This window comes from Cyanistes caeruleus, chromosome 27, assembly GCF_971803275.1.
Source record: "Cyanistes caeruleus chromosome 27, bCyaCae1.hap1.1, whole genome shotgun sequence".
NCBI classification, from domain to species: domain Eukaryota; kingdom Metazoa; phylum Chordata; class Aves; order Passeriformes; family Paridae; genus Cyanistes; species Cyanistes caeruleus.
This window is the reverse complement of record NC_141727.1, coordinates 595,353-614,831: the sequence shown is the minus strand read 5'-3', so window position 1 is coordinate 614,831 and position 19,479 is coordinate 595,353. Positions and strand designations below refer to the sequence as shown.

At 57.2% G+C, this 19,479-nt stretch overlaps 1 protein-coding gene and 1 long non-coding RNA gene across 4 annotated transcripts in view; one reads left to right on the top strand and one right to left on the bottom strand.

The window, feature by feature from the left end:
• Window positions 1–19,479, bottom strand: part of ASIC2 (acid sensing ion channel subunit 2) — a 370,847-nt gene that overhangs the window by 58,826 nt on the left and 292,542 nt on the right. Inside the window, exon 1 of one of the 3 annotated variants that reach the window (XM_086864765.1) lies at window positions 3,880–4,529. The exons of the other annotated variants lie outside the window; for them this stretch is intronic. Within the exon in view, the coding sequence (XP_086720891.1) occupies window positions 3,880–4,419 (540 nt within the window). The 5' untranslated portion in view covers window positions 4,420–4,529. Of the gene's footprint in view, window positions 1–3,879; window positions 4,530–19,479 lie in introns of those variants that run through there. 3 annotated transcript variants of the gene reach the window in all.
• Window positions 5,278–10,452, top strand: LOC147649116 (uncharacterized). The gene is made up of 2 exons (XR_015279592.1): window positions 5,278–7,359; window positions 9,286–10,452. It is a non-coding gene; the product is annotated as an uncharacterized LOC147649116 (long non-coding RNA).

Here is a 19,479-nt window from a genome sequence, read left to right as displayed (position 1 = left end):
GGTCTGGAGGGGCTGGAAGGAGCAGGAATCTCCTGGAGGAGCTCCAGGATGGAGCTGGAAGGACTCCCAGGAGAGCAGCTCCCTCCCCCAGCCCCTTTGCTCTGCTCCACATCTCAGCCAGGACTCCCTTGCTCCAAATCACCTCTGCTTTGGGCTTTGGGGCTTTTACCCAGGAAAGCCTCACCCCCACCTGCTCTTTTGGCACAGAAGTTGCTCTTGGAGCACCTGAGCAGGTCTAAAACAATTCTCTTCACACCCCCATTTATTCCATTTGCATTTATCTTTATCCTGCCTCACATCTGTGCCCAGCTCAAACCACAGCATTTTCCTGCCTCTCCTTGGTGTTCTCCCAGCTCAGGAGGAGAAGCAGAAGCTCCAAGTACCCCAGACCCCAGGGCTGCCCAGCCTCAGCCCCCACGGCAATGCCCAGCCCTGGGAATGGCACCTCCATCCCAAAGACACATCCAGGGACGGCAGTGCCCCTGTCCCGAGCTCTCTGGACACTGCAGACCCCCAAAGTCGTCCCCAGCACCTCCCCAGGGAACAGCTCTCCTCACCAGGGTGCTCCTCCCAGGTGGAGCAGCTCCTCAGCCTCCCCTCAAGGACAGCGCAGAGGTCACTCCCTGTTCCTTCAGGCAGACAGGAGGATGGACAGGGAGGTGGCAGCGTCCTCCCTCACCTGCCACACCAGAGCTCAGGGCAGGGAAAGCAGATCCAGCAGTTCCCTGGCACAGGGGTTCCCCTCGCCCTCCACCCCCGAACCACAGCCCCTCTGGGACGGGAAGGATATTTCCCCATTTCCTCAGCTAAGCAATCCCCGCAGTGCAGTCAGCTCCCAGGGAGAATCCCAGGGGTCACAGCCCCCAGTTCCCTCTCTCCCAGCCTCGGGAAGCAGCTTCTGGGACCTTTCCAGGATGGCTGGAGGAGACCCTGCTCCTCAGCCCACCGTGGTGGCTTCCAGCAGCAGCTGCAGAGCCGGGAGTGCCCAGTTCCATTCTGGAGTAACTCCTGGAGCCCCTGGAGCCACAGGATCTCTGCTGGGACACGGGAACCTCTGCCGGGTCTGCCGCACCTTGGGGGGAGCGGGGATTGGGTTTTCACCCTCCTGGCCCCAGCCAAACTCCATCAGATCCCACCCCGGCATCTGGGAGGGGGAGGCAGCTTTTCCCACCGCCAGGAATTCCTGCTGCAATTCCCCGATTTCCTCATGCCGTGGCACCAGACTGTCCGGCTGGAAAGGGTCTGCCTCAATGTCCCACTTCACTTATGATTTTCCCTCCAGCTGTGCCACTCCTGCTCCGGTTTGCAGCAGCAGCCGCTGCCTGCACAGCCTGGGCAGCTCCTCCATCCCGCAGGGAGCGTCTCCCTCCTCCCCTTCCTCCAGCTTAGCGCCTGCCGCCACAAGTGCAAAGGGACAATTCCCTCTGATTTCCAGGCTGCACCCCGGGCAGAGCCGGGGATTCGGCTCAGGCAGCTCGCCCAGAGTTTGCTCTGTCCCCGCAGACCCCAGCCCCGCTGCTGGCAGGATGCTCAGTCACAGCCACCCCTCGAGCTGTCTGCAGAGAGCAGAGGAGCAGAATATTCCAGCACCATCAGCATCCCGCTGCTCCCAGGGAAGCGCCGCCAGCTCCTTCACTCAGAGTCTCCTCTCAACACATCACAGCTCCCGCCGGGATTTTCCCGAGCAGGGATCCCACTCCCAGCGCTCTGTAAAGCCCTGCCCTGAGATTTGGGGTCGATCTCAGAGCCCGCTGGTTCATCAGGGCTCAAGCACCTTTTGGATCAGCTCCGATCAGCAAAGCTCCGCGTCCCAAAGCACCGCAGGGTGCACAACCCGCACGGCCCCAGGGAGCAGCTGCAGGGCCCCCGGGGATTGCTCAGGGAGCCCGGGGAGCCCGGGGTGCCGGACACAGCCAAGGCATGGGCAGGGATGGGCAGGGGTGCTGGACACAGCCAAGGGATGGGCAGGGGTGCCGGACACAGCCAAGGGATGGGCAGGGCCGGGGTGCCGGACACAGCCAAGGGATGGGCAGGGCTGCCGGACACAGCCAAGGGCTGGGCAGGGGTGCCGGACACAGCCAAGGGATGGGCAGGGGTGCCGGACACAGCCAAGGGCTGGGCAGGGGTGCCGGACACAGCCAAGGGATGGGCAGGGATGGGCAGGGGTGCCGGACACAGCCAAGGGATGGGCAGGGCTGGGCAGGGGTGCTGGACACAGCCAAGCCCTGGCCCGGGGTGCCGGACACAGCCAAGGGATGGGCAGGGGTGGGCAGGGGTGCCGGACACAGCCAAGGGATGGGCAGGGGTGCCGGACACAGCCAAGGCATGGGCAGGGGTGCCGGACACAGCCAAGGGATGGGCAGGGGTGCCGGACACAGCCAAGGGATGGGCAGGGCTGGGCAGGGGTGCTGGACACAGCCAAGGGATGGGCAGGGCTGGGCAGGGGTGCCGGACACAGCCAAGGGATGGGCAGGGCAGGGCCGGGGTGCCGGACACAGCCAAGCCCGGCGGGATGGGCAGGGGTGCCGGACACAGCCAAGCCCTGGCCCGGGGTGCCGGACACAGCCAAGGGATGGGCAGGGGTGCCGGACACAGCCAAGGGATGGGCAGGGCTGGCCCGGGGTGCCGGACACAGCCAAGCCCTGGCCCGGGGTGCCGGACACAGCCAAGGGATGGGCAGGGGTGCCGGACACAGCCAAGGGATGGGCAGGGGTGCCGGACACAGCCAAGGGCTGGGCAGGGGTGCCGGACACAGCCAAGCCCGGCGGGATGGGCAGGGCTGGGCCGGAGCTGCAGCCCCGGAGCTCCTGGGGAACCTCGGCTCGGACACGGCAAAAATCCGGGCGCGACTACGCTGGGAGCAACACGGAACGTGGGACAGCAGCGACGGGGATGGTGCAACGTTAATTTAATTATTTCTCATTAAAACCCAAGGCAGCAGCCAGCCTCTCACACGCCAGAGATTCATCCCTAGACCAGAGAGCATCACTTCGGGCCGGCGGAGAAACCAGCGAGAGACAAAACGCTCGGTGGGCAGCGACCCGCGGGGAGCTCCCGAGGGGCTCCCGGGACCAGGCGGCCCTGCCCGGCCATGCGGGACCCTCCGGGACCTGCGGGACCCTCCGGGACCTGCCCGGCCATGCGGGACCCTCCGGGACCTGCCGGGACCTGCGGGACCCTCTGGGACCCTCCGGGACCTGCCGGGACCTGCGGGACCCTCCGGGACCTGCCGGGACCTGCCGGGACCCTCCGGGACCTGCGGGACACACCGGGACCTGCGGGACACACCGGGACCTGCCGGGACCTGCGGGACCCTCCGGGACCTGCCGGGACCTGCGGGACCCTCCGGGACCTGCGGGGACCTGCCGGAGACACCGGGACCTGCCGGGACCCTCCGGGACCTGCCGGGACCTGCGGGACACACCGGGACCTGCCAGACACACCGGGACCTGCCGGGACCTGCCGGACACACCGGGACCTGCCGGGACCTGCCGGGACCCCGGAGCGCTCCGGGCACCGTAGGGGAAAGCGCAGCGAGCGGAGTCGGGACCGGGACCGGACCGGAGCGGGGCGGGGGACACGGACCGGGACCGACACGAAGCAGGAGTCCCTTAAACCGACACCAGCCGGGGCTGCCCTTGGGCAGACACGGAAAGGGCCAGGGACCGAGAGCACCGCGAGCCGCGGATCCCTCGGAGCCAGAGGAGCCGCGGACACGGGGCAGAACCGAACCGAGCCGAGCCGAGCCGAACCGAACCGAACCCAGCCGAGCCGAACCGAACCGAACCGAACCCAGCCGAGCCGAACCGAACCGAGCCGAGCCGAGCCGGGGGCCCGGCCGGGAGCCGAGAGCAGCCGGGGCTCCCGGTGCGCACTCACCGCGGAGAAGTTGTGCGGGCCGCAGAGCTCGCCGCGGTACTTGCAGGACAGCAGCATGTCCTCCAGCTGGTGGCCCAGGCGGTCCATGAAGTCGGCGCTGATGCCCTCGTAGTGGCGGGGCGGCAGAAAGAGGCGGAAATCGGCCAGTTTGGCGAACCAGCGCAGCCGCGCCTCGTCGGCGCGCAGCAGCTCGGTGAGCAGCGGCCGAGCCGTGCGGTTGGGCAGCAGCAGCCCCAGCCAGTGCCCCGCGTAGTACAGGTCACCCTTGGAGAGGCGAGGGAAGCGCAGCGGGTTATTGTTGCACAGCGTGACGGCGGGGAAGGGCAGCTGGCGGCTCCACTCGGTGCGCACCCGGGTGTGCGAGGGGAAGGCGAGCCAGTGCAGCAGGCGGTCGGAGGACCAGGCCAGCAGCAGCCCCAGCGCCGTGCAGAAGGCGAGCACCCAGAGCGCCCGGCGCGCCGGCGCCGCCCGCGCCGAGCACATGAGGCGCAGCCCGTGCAGCCGAGTGCGCAGCGCCGGCGCCCGGCGCCCCCGCGCCATGGGCGCTCCCCTCCTCCTCCTCCTCCTCCTCCTTCTCCTGCCGCCGCTCGTCCTCCTCCTCCGGGCCGGGCTCAGGGCGAGCAGCGCCGCGCCATCCCCGGGCCCCCCGCCGGCTGCGGCCCCGAGCGGCGGGGGCAGCGCCCGCGGGCGGCCCGCGGCCCCGAGCTGCGCGGCGGGCGGCAGTTCCGGCAGCGCGGCATGCCGGGCCCGGGGCCACCGGGGCCACCGGCGCCGCCCGCACCGCCCGCCCCTGGCCCTGTCGCTGCCCCTGTCCCTGTCCGGCCGCGCCGCTCACATCCCGCGGAACCGCGCCCCGCCCCGACACCGACACCGACCGAGCCTCGCCGCGACCCTCCCGGGCTCCGAGCCCGCGGACCCCGGCGGGCAGAGCGCTGCGGGACCCCCGCGCTACCCCCGGCCCGCGCCCGCCCGCCCCGCGCCGCCCCCGGCCCGCGCTGCCATCGCCGAGCGCCCGCCGGGCGCGCCCCGGCCGCGGGCAGCGAGCGGCGGCAGCGGCAGGAGCGGGAGGAGGAGGAGGAGGAGGAGGAGGAGGAGGAGGAGGAGGAGGAAGAGCGGGACGAAGCTTCCCGAGGTGCCAGTCCCGGCCGCTCGGTGCTCGGGAGGCGGAGGGAGCGATGCTCGGCGCCGATCGCGCCGCTGCTTCCCCGGAGTAGCCCCCGCTCCTCCTCCTCCTCCTCCTTCTCCTTCTCCTCCTCCTCCTCCGCCCCCCGTTATCCCCCGGCTGCCGCCGGCCCCGGCCCCCCCGCTGCCTCCTCCCTCCTCCGGCAGGAGTTTGTTTTTCTGCTTTTCAGCAGCCCCGGGGGAGAACATAATATCGAGCAAAGGCCGGGGAAGCGCAGGCGAGGCTTGCAGCGGGCTGCAGCCGGCCGCTGCTTCCTGGGGAGGGGGGATGGCTTTGGAGGGGCTCGGGGCTCTCTGCCCCCCGCGCCTCCGCTCCCATGGAAAGAGAAGGAAAGGGAGAAACGCGTTCAGGGAAGCGGCGCCCCCGCCCCTCACCCCGAGCCCCTTTGGGGCCAGGGGCTCCTCCTGCCCTGCACCGGAGCCCCTTGCCCTTAACGCCGGGAGTAACTCGGGGTGGGGATCGGCTCCTCGCGGCTGCTGAGCTCGGATCTCTGCAAGCGGCTGTCGTTAGCTTCATTTTGCTTTCAAACAGTACCGAGAAACATTCCTCTAATTGTGTCCAATTAAGCTGTAAGTGCCGGTAACTGCTCCGAATCCCCTCTGATATATATTTTTTTTTCCCTCGGAATTAATTTTCCCTGTGCATTTGGAGCCGTATATTTTTACCCAATAGATGGAGTCGTTACAGCCTGGTTTTCTCCAGCCTCTCCTGGAGAGTTCCTTTTTTTCCTGCCAACGTGCAGCAGCCCTGGCTTGGGGGGCCCAAAATCCCTCTCCTTGTCCGGGAAACACGGGGGGAAACGGGACCGAGAGGCTGAGCTGGAGTCCTGCAGGGCTGGGGGCGGTGGCAGCAGCACAAACATTGCGTGGGCTCAGCTCGGTGCCCTCAGATAACTCGGCTGGTTTCTCCACAGCTCCTGTCCATGCTCGGGAGAATTTTCCCATTTTTTAATCACAGCTCGTAAGCAGCAAATCCTCCCCAACCCCCCAGCACCGGCCGAAACCTTTCCTAAGCGGGTGGGGAGAGCCCGGAGATCCCGCATCCATTCCGGGGAGCCTCTCCTGCCGTTTTCCCAGCGGATCCCGGCTCCTTTTTCCCCCCGCCTGTTGAAAGCAGCGAGAGTTTTTCCCCTTGGCTCCCTCTCAGGATAATCCACGTCCCAAGTGCTTCCCCACCAGGCGGGCTGGAGCTGTTTTATCAATGATTTATTGCCACAAACGCAAGGAAATAAAAGGTGCCCGACCATAAACATCCTCCCGAATTGCCTCCCTCTCCAAGCACATCCCAGCCCTGGGGCACCCCGGCCTCGCTCCCAGCTCCTTCTCTTCTCAAAAGGTTTTTCACTCTTTTTTGGGGGGCAGGGGCAGCCTGGCAAAAAGGGGCTTGTGAAGGAAGGAACAGCAGGTTTGCATGGGAAGCAGCTTTTTCTTTAAATCCATTCCAAATGATCCACTCAAATCTCTTTGATTCATTAGAGGGAAGTAACTTTTCCTAATTAGCTGGCAACAACTGATGGCAAAGGGCAGTGGGATGGAGCTGGAATCCAAAGGGTTTCCCACGAAAACGTTCCAAAGCCAAACCAAAGCTGATGGTGAAATTCCGAATCACCTGGTGGGACACCTCTGCAGCCCTTGGAAATTCTTTCCATGTTTTCATGGAAATTTTATTAGGGAAATTTATTTGGGAAAGCAGCTCATTCCCTGCATCCGAGCCCTGGGTAATTCCTCAGGCAGCCAGAGCGGCTTAAAAGCTGATTGGACCTAATTAAGTCCAATAAGGAATAATAGAGCCAATCAATAAATATTGCTAATTAACCAACAAGTCACTTGAAAATGATGCCTTGGGCTGTGTGAGTTTCCTCCTCCTGAAGAAGAACGGATTTGTGGTTCTGTGGTTTGGAATATTTGACAATTCAGTGAATTTCTGTGGGGGAATTCCAGCGTTCCCTCCCCAGAACATCCCCCTGAAAGGGGACAAGAAGACAACTCTTCCAACCAAAAACTTTGGCTTCTTTTGAAACTTCATTTTTGCCTCTCAAACATCGACTCGGGTGAAGACAAACAGGATTAAAGAAAAGCTTGAAACCCCCTGGAAAGGAAATCCCAAAGCTTTGTTCTGCTGGATATTGTCAGTGTTTATCCTGGCAGGAGCACAAGGAGAGAGGATCCAACTCCAAACCCCTCTCTCCATCCACACAGGGTGACTGGAACCCCCTTCCCTGGCCACACTCCCCCATTGGAGCATCCCAGGGGATTTATGGGATTTATTCCATTGCTCTCCCAAGCGATTCCTGCTGGGTGAGTGGGCAGCAGATTTATCCCTGTTTTTATCCCCTGGGATTGGCCCCAGACATGGAGCAGCTCTGGGACATCGTCTGCTCTGCCGAGCTTTTAGGGACCAAAATCAGGGGGAGAAATTACAGGGACGGGATCAAATGGGGCAGGATGGGGCTTGGATTTTGGGAAACAATTCCTCCCTGGCAGGGTGGGCAGGCCCTGGCACAGGTGCCCAGAGCAGCTGGGGCTGCCCCTGGATCCCTGGCAGTGCCCAAGGCCAGGCTGGACACTGGGGCTGGAGCAGCCTGGGACAGTGGGAGGTGTCCCAGGGGTGGCACTGGAGGTGTTTTAAGGTCCATTCCCAACCCAAACCATTCCAGGATTCCCTGATCAACCTCCCTGTGTTGGATTCTGTACTGTCAGAGCCCCTGGAATACAAAGGTGGGGATTTTTTCTCTCAGGAGCTCAAGGCGAGGAGAACAAGGTGCAGATACTGAAAGGCCCCTTGTCCCCAGGCAGGGCCCTCAGGTCCCCTTGGGCTGGGAATGGGATCCCTTTTCCAGCACAGAAACATCTCCAGGGGCAGGAGCAGAGCCTGGCACCACTGGGCACCACTGGGCACAGCTGGATATGCCCATCCTGCAGAGCCCTGCCTGGGCTGGGCTGGGTTTTGGGACCCAAGGACCCCTGGGTCAGGTGTGACCCCACAGCCCCTGGGGACAGGTGTGACCCCACAGCCCCTGGGGACAGGTGTGACCCCACAGCCCCTGGGGACAGGTGTGACCCCACAGCCCCTGGGTCAGGTGTGACCCCACAGCCCCTGGGTCAGGTGTGACCCCACAGCCCCTGGGGACAGGTGTGACCCCACAGCCCCTGGGTCAGGTGTGACCCCACAGCTCAGGGTGTTGGGGCAAAATGAGCCTTAAACGTGTTCTGCAACCCCCAAACCTTTGGGAAAATTCCCTGCTCTGCCCAAACCCTGCAGGAACAATTCCTGCTGGAACCAGCCAGCCACAGAACTGGAAATTGGGGTTTCCATGGAAGCCACCACTCGGCCCTAATTCCATGCCAGAGAACGTGACCACCCCAGCCAGGGCCACCCCAGGGCAGCAGAGCTTTGGGGAACCCCCAGAAACATTCAAAGGGGGGTTTTCCTTATTTTCCTTGGGTTTGTTTTATTTTCCATGCAAATCAGTTAAATAAATGCTTGGGTTTCCAGCTGGGAAATTCTCCCAAGGAATTGAGGGAATTTTGGAGGCTGCAGTGGTTTGGGGCTGTTTGTTTTGAATGCAGAGAGGTGAAATATTTCATCCACACCAAAATATTGGGAGCACATAAATAATGCCAGGACTTCTGGATCTGCTGCTTCACCCTGGCAGCACCAAAGGAGTGAAAATGTTTGGATTTCACAACCCTGCTCCAAAAAAGAAAAAAAAAAAAAAAAAAGCAAACTTTGGAGCTCTCATTTCCAGGGCCTTGTGTGTGTTTATAGGAAAAAACCTGAGAGATCAAACAAATGCCCGAGATGTTGCTGCTCCTTTGGGAATTCCACTGGGAATCACAGGGTAGGGAAGGCAATTTCCCAGGCTTGCACAGAAGGATTAATTGGGAAGATTTCAGAGCCAGGTCAGGGCTGAGCTGCAGACGCTGCCCGTGGGGCTCCCCATCCCTGCACATCCTAAGGGATTTCATTCTCCTTCATCCCTGTTTTTGGAGGGGACACGTGGCTGATCCAGGGGCTTAATTTGGAATCAGCTGTGGATTTAAGGTCCTGCTCTGTGCCACACACGACAGGGCATGGCCTTTAATTAGCAGGGTCTGCTTTAATTGGCATTTCCTGGCGGAGTCATTATCCCTGGCCTTCCTTAAAGGAATAAAAGGCTAATCCATAAATAAATGTGTTTATAGAGATAGATATTTAAATATCTCCTTCTTTTCCTTCTGCAGGTAGGGAAGAGGAAGGATTTGGATCTATTTTAAACTCACAGCTGGCATCCTCCCAATTATCTGCTTTTTTCCCCGATTTCCATTTCACTGCCGAAGAAATGAGGGGAAGAAATGAAACAAATGGAAACACCTCTGGATTTGGGAAAGATGGATTTGAACAGGAATTCTGTGGAGCAAATTAAACACCAAAGTTCTTGTGGCCTCTTCCTATCAAATTCCTTTGCTGCCATCAGGACAGGCACATCCTGGAGGTGCCAATTCCCTGGAACAGGGCCCAGCCCAGCTCCTGCTCCAATGCTCTCTGTGGATTTTGGTGGCCCCAGGGCTGGCCAGGAGCCTCCCCCCATCCCTGGGGGGCTCCAAAACTCTGTCCAGGGGGTTAAAAATGTAATGGAATGGTTTGGGTTGGGAGGGGGCTCAAATCCCACCCATTCCCACCCCAGCCATGGCAGGGACAGCTCCCACTGTCCCAGGCTGCTCCAGCCCCAATGTCCAGCCTGGCCTTGGGCACTGCCAGGGATCCAGGGGCAGCCCCAGCTGCTCTGGGCACCCTGTGCCAGGGCCTGCCCACCCTGCCAGGGAACAATTCCTGCCCAAGATCCCATCCAGCCCTGCCCTCTGCCACTGGGAGCCGTTCCCTGCCTCCTGTCCCTCCATCCCGTGTGACAGTGACTGTCACAGGTCAGGTGAAGCACCTGGTGCCAATCCCTGAGCTTTTGGGGCACTTCTCCCCTTCCCTGGCCCTGCTGGAATTATCCTGGATCCAGAGAGCCTGAGGGGAAAAGGGAAAAGAATGGCTTGAGAAGGAGCCCTGAATGTGCAGGGAACGGGGGGATCCATGGGACACATCCAGAGGCTGGGAAATGAATCCATCCTCAGGAGGACAAAGAAGATTTGAATATTGAATATTGAATATTGAATATTGAATACTGAATATTGAATATTGAATATTGAATATTGAATACTGAATATTGAATATTGAATATTGAATATTGAATATTGAATATTGAATATTGAATACTGAATATTGAATATTGAATATTGAATGTTGAATGTTGAATGTTGAATATTGAATATTGAATATTGAATACTGAATATTGAATACTGAATATTGAATACTGAATATTGAATATTGAATATTGAATATTGAATATTGAATATTGAATATTGAATATTATCTATGTCTCTCAGGCACACAGATTATTCCAATTTTTTCCCTGAACCTCTGAACTTCAGAGCCTTGGGGCTTCTCTGTTCCTGTTTCTCTTCCATTCTCTTTTTCCCCAGTTCCTGAAGGGCTGGAATTCGCTGGGAGCTCCAGGCTGGGGCAGCCCCTGCTTTGGCTGCTGAGGGGCTGCAGGGAAGGGCAAAGCTCTCCTGCTCCCCTTGGCACTTCAGCCACGCTCCGGGGCTTTCCCTGCTCCATCTGTGGCACCACTGGGGATGTTCTGCTTTAATTAAAAAGGAATCTCAGGAAGGAAAAACTTCCTGAGCTCATTTTGCTGTTCAAACCTGGCTCATCCAGGGCTTTGGTCCTGAGATGTGGATGGGAGCTGATCCTTATGGGATTGGGCACCTCCTACAGTTCCCTTTGGGATTTAGGCAGATCCTTTATTTAAGATTTATTTGAGATTGGGCATCACCCCTGGATCTGGGAGAGAGATGTGACAGTGGGAAATGGGGGAGGGAATTCCCAGCCTCCCTGTCTTGGGGAGATGGCTCTGGGTACCCTGTGGGAATAAGGCTGGAGTGGGCTGGAGGCTCCTCTGCACCTCCCCTGACCCCAAAGCTCACATTCCCGAGGGGAACAGCAACTGGAAAAGAGGAGGCTGGAGCTTCCCAGGGGACAGGGCCCAGCACAGGAGCCTCCTGAATATTCCATGTCCCTCCCTGTGCCTGGAGAGACAATTCCCTGCTAATCCCTCCCTTCCTGAGCCCTTTTCCCTCTCCTTAAATTCACTGGACCTCAAATCCAGAGGAAAACTGCTCCGTGTATGGATGCTGGAGAGGATGGAAAATTCTCTCTCTCCCAGGAAGTTTGGCTTCCAAACCAAGTTCAGGGAGCAATTCCTTAAGTTAAGGTTTATTCCAAGGAATTTGAAGGCTCTCTTGTCAGCCAGGAGGGAGAAATGGAAAAAGTCCTTTCTCCTCAAACCTGGAGATGTTTCAAATCCAAGAGGCTGCCACATCCCTGGTTTTTATGGCAGCAGGAGGGAAGTGGGAAAATGAGGGAAAATGAGGTCTCAAATCCTGAAGGATAAAAGGGAGGGGTCATCTCCACATCAGCCTCTGATCCCACAGCTCCAGGACCATGTTTGGAAGTTCCTTTATTCCCTGAATCTGCTGGAAAACAAATATAGAACTCCTGGGCCAGTCTGGAGTCTCCCCATGGGGGTTTGGGCTGGAATTTTTGGGATTGAAGAGCCCTGGAATGCTCCTGGAGCCCCCAGAGCTGCCACTGGAACCTCCCCATTCCCAAATCCGCTCGTTCCTGGGATTTGTGGCACAGGAATTGCAGGGAAATTTTCTGCTTTAAAAATCCCCTTGTAGGGGTTGGAGAATTGTGGGGAATTGTGGAATCCTGGAATGGCTGGGGTTGGGAGCCCATCCTGTTCCAAGCCCAGGGACACTTCCCACTGTCCCAGGGTGCTCCAAGCCCCCCCAGCCTGGCCAGGACACTGCCAGGGATGGAGATGCAGGGATGGAGATGATTCCAGAGGTGACAGCAGGAAGGTCACCCGGAGCTGGGGGCTCTGGGGACAGGAGGGGGCTGTTTGGGAAGGTCCCTGTGTCACATTCCCATCCCAGCTCATCCCTTCTCCCACTCCGGAGGCTCCGGCTGAGCGCAGGGGTCACCTTGGAGGAAATCAATTATTGTAAAAAATCAATTATTGTAAAAATCCCCGGAGCACCTGAGGGATGGGGCTGGAAGTACAAACAGTTCTGACCTGACCCTGCTCCCTGTGGATGCTTGGGAGGCTCCCAGGCTTTGCAGAAAAGAGGGAGAATTCAGCGCTCCTTCCCCTTTCTGCACGCGGCAAAACCTCCCCCTCTCCGGCAAAAAAAGCTTCAATTCCTGTCAAAAATCCCTTCAAAGGATCAAATCTGACAGCCCCAAAGCTGCTCCAGCTCCTTGCAGATTCTGTGGGAATGCTGCCAGCCGTTCCAGCCATTCCAGCACGGGCTCATTCGGGCAATTCCCAGTGTGGGAATCCCAGGTGGCTGCAAACCTCACACACTCTGCTGAGGGAGGATTGGGGAATTTTCACCTCCTTCCTGTGGATTTCCAGGGTTGGAGGCCACAGGGTGAGTGCTGAAGGTCTGTGCCACCGATATCCCTGTCACCTTGGGCACGGGGAGTATCCATAGGGATCCAGGGCAGCGGGACAGGCTGGGAGCAGAGGCAGGTAAGTGCCACCTGCGGAGCTGCCAAACTGAAAGGATCCAGAGAATTTTCCTTTGGCAGCCTAATGGTGACAGCAGTTGTGTGGGAAGATTAATGGAGAAAAGGTTGGATAAAATAGAAGCTCCATCCCGAAGTTTTTCAGCTGCTTTTTTGCAGTTACATAATTGTAAATGACATTGATTTTTATAAAAACCCACAAACAACACCGGGAAACTTGGAATGTTTTGGGCTGGATTCTGCTCCAGCAGAGGAAATTTGGGATTTTCGTGGATTTCAGGGCAGTTTCAGGCTGTTCTTTCAAGGATGAGAAGCAGGATTTGGCTCTCAATAGCACTGAAATGCCACCGGAGCTGTGCAGGGAGGAGAGAAGGGGCTGAGCTGGCACAGCCAGGGAATTGTCTGGGTTTGTATCCGGCCAGAATTCCCTGTACAGGCTGTTCCTTGATAATCAGCCTCAGCACGGGTCAGGATTGCACCTGCTGAGGCTCCGTGGGCTTTTCCAGCCTGCGATTCCAGGAGCTGTGACCCCTCCTGCCCCTCCTGCAGCTCCCGAGGGGCTCTGGGGGTTCCTGGCTCCCACCCCCTGGATCCAGACCTGGGGCCATGGTTAAAAGCAGGGATGAGTTTTTAGTGGGAATGGTGAGATTTGGTCCAGGGTTGGGCTCAGTGACCTTTTCCAGCCTCGGTGATGCTGGGATGGAGCTGGAGGAGCAGCACGAGATTCCCATTCCCAGCTCACCCAGCCTGGGGGCTCTCGGGATCACCCCAAGGGCTCACAGGCTCAATCCCTGTTGGATCTGACTCTGGGACACAGGGAAAGGACACTGGGCAGAGATGGGAAATGAGCCCTCAGAGTGCCTCAGTTTCCCTGGATACAGCAGTAGGATTCCAGGCCCAGGCTGGGACAGCATCCAGGCCCTGGCTCAGGTCTGGCCTCTCTCCTGCCAGGATCCAGGGGAGCTGTTCCCTCTCCCATTCCAGCCTTCAGGACAATTTCATGGAATCCTGGAGTGGTTTGGGTTGGAAGGGACCCCAAAGCCCACCCAGTGCCACCCCTGCCATGGCAGGGACACCTCCCACTGTCCCAGGTGCTCCAGCCCCAGTGTCCAGCCTGGCCTTGGGCACTGCCAGGGATCCAGGGCCATCAATGGAATGACCCTTCCCACTCTCCCAGGGAGGAATTCCTTCCCAATATCCCATCTATCCCTGCCCTTTTTACCCTTTCCTGGAATGCTTCCCTGTGCTCTCCAGCCTTTGGCTCCTCTGATGGCTGACAAGGAATTTTTATTATTCAAAATCCCTGCTTTTTTCTTTAATGGAATCCCATGGGAAGGCAAAAGGAAGGGAGCTCCTGGATGGAAAAAGCCCTGGAGGAATGAAACTGCAGCAGGAAAAGATTCCTCCTTCCAGGAGGGATGTTTGGACTGGCCCTGCCTTGGCACAAAGATCTTGTGAGGATTTGTTTTCCCGAGGACACATTCCCTGAAGGAATATTCTGAGTGTTCCTGGGAATGTTTGAATCCATTCTCTTCCCCCTCTGAGGAAAAGGACTTTGCTGCAGGTACAGGAGGCACAAGGATGACATTTCCTGGTCTTTTTTGTTTCTCCTCTGTATTTCACCCCAAAACATTGGATACACTTGTGTCCAGAATTCCTCTCTCCCCCTCTCTCCCCCTTTTCCAGCCCTTGGATGTGGCTGGATGAGCACATGGAGCTTCCCTGAGCCGTGGGTAATGGGCTGGATGATTCTCCATGATTTTCTCCAAGACTTTTCCCTTCCCAAGGCTATTTCCTCTCTGGAGTTGATATTTTAAAACAATTTCCCTGGAGGTGTAAAAGCTCCCTGGAGAATTGGGAAAGCTTGACTGGAAATGCTCCCATCAAACCCCTTCTGATCCCTGCTCCCTGCTTTTGGGCACTTCCCTCCTGCAGGAATTTGAGGCTTTTAGCCACTTCTCCATGGTTTTCTTTTATTTGAGTCCTTAATTTTGGGAACAATATGCTCCAAGGAAGGATTTGTTCCCATGCCCAGCTGTAAAATCTGGGAACGAAGGGAGGATTTGCTCCTGTGTTCCTGCACCAGCTGTAAAATCTGGGAATGAACACGTTCCCATCTTCCTTCTTCCCTTTGCCACCATCCATCAGGAGCTGATGAGAGTCAGGAGGCTCCAGATAAGGGGAATCAGAGCTGGGAATCTGCCAGCCCATGGATCACCCTCCAGAATTCTCCCTCCACCCTCCCACAAAAAGCAGGACCAATTCTTTTCCCTATGGCTACCCCCAAATATCTGTGCAGCATCTCCTGCCCTCCCATTTTTCCCTTGGAAGTGGGGACACCGTGGGTCTGCCACAGCCCCAGGATGGATGGGAAGGGACTGGGATGAGAGATTTCCACATGGACACTAAAATTGCCTCGATCTTTTCCTCCCTGGGGGTGTTTCCCATGACAATGGAATTCCTTTTCTCTTTGACATCCCATTGTGCACTGACTCCCCAGGGAGTTCCTGGGAAAATTGAACAGGACAAATAATCAGGAATTCTGATTCATTTCCCTCTGTGTTTCCAGAAGTGGAAGTGCTGCTCCTGGGGGATGCATTATCCCTGATTTTGGCTGCACAGGGCTGGAGCTTTGCCGGGACTTGTAGGGAAACCCAAGTGGGTTTGTGAAATGAAGAATTCCCCACTAGGTCTGGGATCAGCAAGGCTGAGGAGAGCACACAGGGTGGGATGGGTGTCCCTTCCCAGGCTGGGAGTGCAGCTCCTGCCTCAGAGCCTGCAGTGGGTTTGTGTCAGCTGGGGAAGGAGCCCTGTGCTGCTGCGGGCTTTGGGGACACCTGGGGGGATCCCACTGTGTGTCTGTGTGCCACAGGCTGTGGCTGCTGCGTTTTGGGACAGAATTCCTCCCTGGGGGGAGGCTGGGATGGAATTCCCAGAGCAGCTGTGGCTGCCCCTGGGATGTCCCAGGCCAGGCTGGACAGGATTTGGAGCAGCCTGGGACAGTGGGAGGTGTCCCTGCCATGGCAGGGGGTGGAATGGGGTGAGTTTTATGGGCCTTTCCCACCCAAACCATTCCATTCCATGATTCCCTGGCTCTCAGAACGCCTGGCCCTGGCTCTGCAGGGATTGCTGATGGGCTGGGCTCCCCATCACCGATTCCTTGATTTCCCAGGAGTGGAACTCCCAATGCCACCTTGCCTTGCCCATCCGGAGCCCTGGGGGGATTCCTGTGCCTTTTTCCAGCCCTTCCGCAGAGGAGACCCAACAGCTCTGGGGAAGGAGGGGCTGGAATTTCGGATCAGCCCTGGGGAGGCTGCCGGGAGCAGGAATCTCCCTGATTCCTGCACACCACACATCGGCCGGCTCGGATGCTTGCAGGAGCAGCTTGGCTGCTTTGAAGGATGAAAATCCCAGATTCCCTTCACTTGCAGGCGCTGCTGTTTGCCCGTGTTTGGATGGAGCCCCTCAGCACCCGAGGCAGGTGAGGCACCCGGCCAGAAATCATCATTAACTCCGCACTTTAAACATCTCAAACAAACAGCTCCGAGTGTCCCCGAGCACAGCTCCTGTCTGCCAGCTCCACTGGCATCCAGGGAATCCACTGGGGAGCGGCTGCAGGACCGGACCCCTCGGAACCGCTCCGTGGGATTCCCTCCCTGCCTGGAGCCAGCAGAGCGCCCTGGAGAAGCTGGGGAGCCATGGAAAGGGGTGAAATTGAGATTTAATTAAGAGCTCACCTGGGAGCTGGGTGGGGTTTAAGCCACCCAGCACGGGGAGCACCCGAGGGTTTGGATTCCTGTATCAGCAAAATCCCTGCTCCTGGGATGAGCATTTTTAACCTTCCTCCTCATCCCCAAATCCCAGGACGGTTTGGGTTGGGAGGGATGTTTAAAACCTGTCCCATCCCACCCCTGCCATGGTTTGGACACCTCCCACTGTCCCAGGTGGCTCCAAGCCCCGTCCAACCTGGCCTGGGACACTGCCAGGGATCAGGGACAGCTGCTCTGGGAATTCCATCCCAGCCCCTCCCCACCCTCCCAGGGAGGAATTCCTTCCCCATATCCCATCCATCCCTGCCACCCGTGTCCCCAGATTTGTTTGGGACCAGCTTCTCCAGGCCCCAGCAGAGAGCAGGAGGGGGGAGGCAGGCAGAGCATCCCTGTGCGTCCATGTGCACCTCAGCACATGGAGCAGCTGGGGTCCAGCTGGGGGTTATGGAATCCTGGAATATCCTGAGCTGGAACAGACACACAGAATCATCCAGCCCTGCCCAGACCCCCCAACAATCCCACCCTGTTCATCCCTGGAGCTCTGTCCAAGCTCTCCTGGAGCTCTGGCAGCCTCGGGGCCGGGACCATTCCCTGGGGAGCCTGGGCAGTGCCAGCACCTCTGGGGGAAGAACCTTGCCCTGAGATCCATCCCAAATCCCCTGGAACAGCTCCAGCTGTTCCCTTGTCCTCTCTGTGCTCACAAGGACGAGGATGTCACCTCATTATGGGGAATTTCCTCATGGCTGTGAAGTGTTGGACACAACCCCTGTGAGAGCTGTAGGATAAACTCAGGAGAAAAGCGATACTGAAATCAGCCAGAGGGAAACTCCCTGACACACTTTTGGGTATTGGAAAGCAGAAACTCCTTAGGACATCAACAGGAATTCCTGATCTCAACAAGAACTCTCTGGGCCTTCTCCCTCTAACAAACACCCAAGGCCTCCAGCAGGACTCCTGCAAGGTGGGGAGGGATGCTGGGGACCCAAAGCCAAACTCTATTCCCTGTATCCAGAGCATTCACGTGGCAGCTTCCAGGAGATTCTCTTGGTTTCCTTTAGCTGTGCACAGGAGCCCTGCCCAGGTTTGTGTTTAACAGCAGGAGCAGGAGCTCCCAGGATTGCAGCAGGATTCCAGATTCCAGGATTCCTGAGGCACTCCAGGCTGTGGGGGCAGTGCTGTTCTCCCACTGCCCACAGGGGATTTTCCTGGGGATTTTCCAGGCAGTGCAGGATTCAATGTCTGTACACTGTAATTACTTTTAGTTGTTGCCTTCTCCTTTGTTGTAATTTGCTTGCTAATTATCGTCACTGAATTTTAACTGGGTTGTTCCCATTAATCTTAAATTAATTACCAGGGAGTCCAGACTCCTTTAACACCAGGGTTGTTTTGCTTTTAATCACAGGTTTTGTGGCTCGGTGCTGTTGTCCCAGAAACAGCCATGGAAAGTCTCTGGAGAGGCACTTTTGATAAGGGCTGGAGGGACAGGGGATGGATCCCACTGCCAGAGGGCTGGGATGGGTGGGATACTGGGAGGGAATCCTTGCCTGTGAGGGTGGGAAGGAGCTGGGGTGGAATCCCCAGAGCAGCTGTGGCTGCCCCTGGATCCCTGGCAGTGTCCCAGGCCAGGGTGGAGCAGCCTGGGGTAGTGGGAGGTGTCCCTGCCCTGGATGGCACTGGGTGATCCTCCCAAGCTGACCCATTCCATGGCTCTGGGATGATGCTGGAAGAGCACCTGGCCCTGGGGTGTCAGGGGGAGGAAACCCCACCCTTCAATGGATCTGCAGCCCAGGGATGGGAATACTCCCCAGACCTCCATGAGAAGCTTTTCCATTCCTGGAAGGCTGTTCTTGCCAATATTCCTGGATAAGGGATTTCTGGAATCCCTGTTTTTCAGAGCTCCGAAGGTTTCAGGCCAGCTTGTTGCCCCTTTTGTGTCCCACCTTTGGCTGAGCCTTCCCTCAGGAAAGGATTTCACCAAACTGGTGTCAATCCCAGGCTTTTCCCCAAAAATACAAATCTCAGCCTGTTCCCTGAGCCAGGGCCTTTTCCTGGAGGTGTCACCACAGGAGGGGTGCCCGTGCCCCTGTCCCCAGCTGGGCACTGAGGGATTGGTGGCCTCTGGACAGGGATTGGGCCCCAGAGTCCCCATGCTCGAGGCCAAGCCCCAGAGAATTCAGAAAGCCCAGTGAGCTCCCCACACACAGTTCCACACCCCAAAGGAAATGGCCACATTTTATGAGGAAGTTTTGGCCTTTTCCAAATGTCAGGGGAAACACAGAGGGCTCTGGTTCCTCTGAGTCCAGCCAGGACCTTACAGCCACCACAAAATCCTTTTGAAATCATTTCACCCGGTTTTTTCCAAAGATGTCTGTGAACTGGATGGAATATTGGATTTTTTCCAGAGTTCCAGCCCTGCTTTGGGTCCCCTGGGTGTTTCAGTGTGTTTAGAAGGAAGGGTGGTGAGGAGTTCAAGGAAAACGCTGCTGGAATCTGACACATCCTGAAGAACTTCTGCTCCAGGGAATCCACAGCTCCCTTTGGAATTCTGTGCCAGAGAAATGGTGCAAATTCTGCCCTCTGCTCTCAGGGCTTTTGTACCTGGCTTCTTCCAAATGCCAATAAAAGCCTGTGCTGGAGGTGGGTTCCCCCATTTCCCACAGGATGGAGGCTCCAAGCTGGGAATGGGAGAGTCCTGAATCCTGGATGTGCAGGGACAGACATAAAACAGCTCCCACAGCCAGGTAACCAAAGAAACAGAGAGGCAGCTCTGGGCACTAATAAATATAAAATAAAAAATTAAAAATTAAAATATAAAATATAAAATATAAAATATAAAATATAAAAATATAATATAAAATATAAAATATAAAATATAAAATATAAAATATAAAATATAAAATATAAAATATAAAATATAAAATATAAAATATAAAATATAAAATATAAAATGTTAAATATAAAACAATGGAGTGCCCAAGGCTTAAATAATATTGATTTATTTATAGACTAAGCAGGAACATG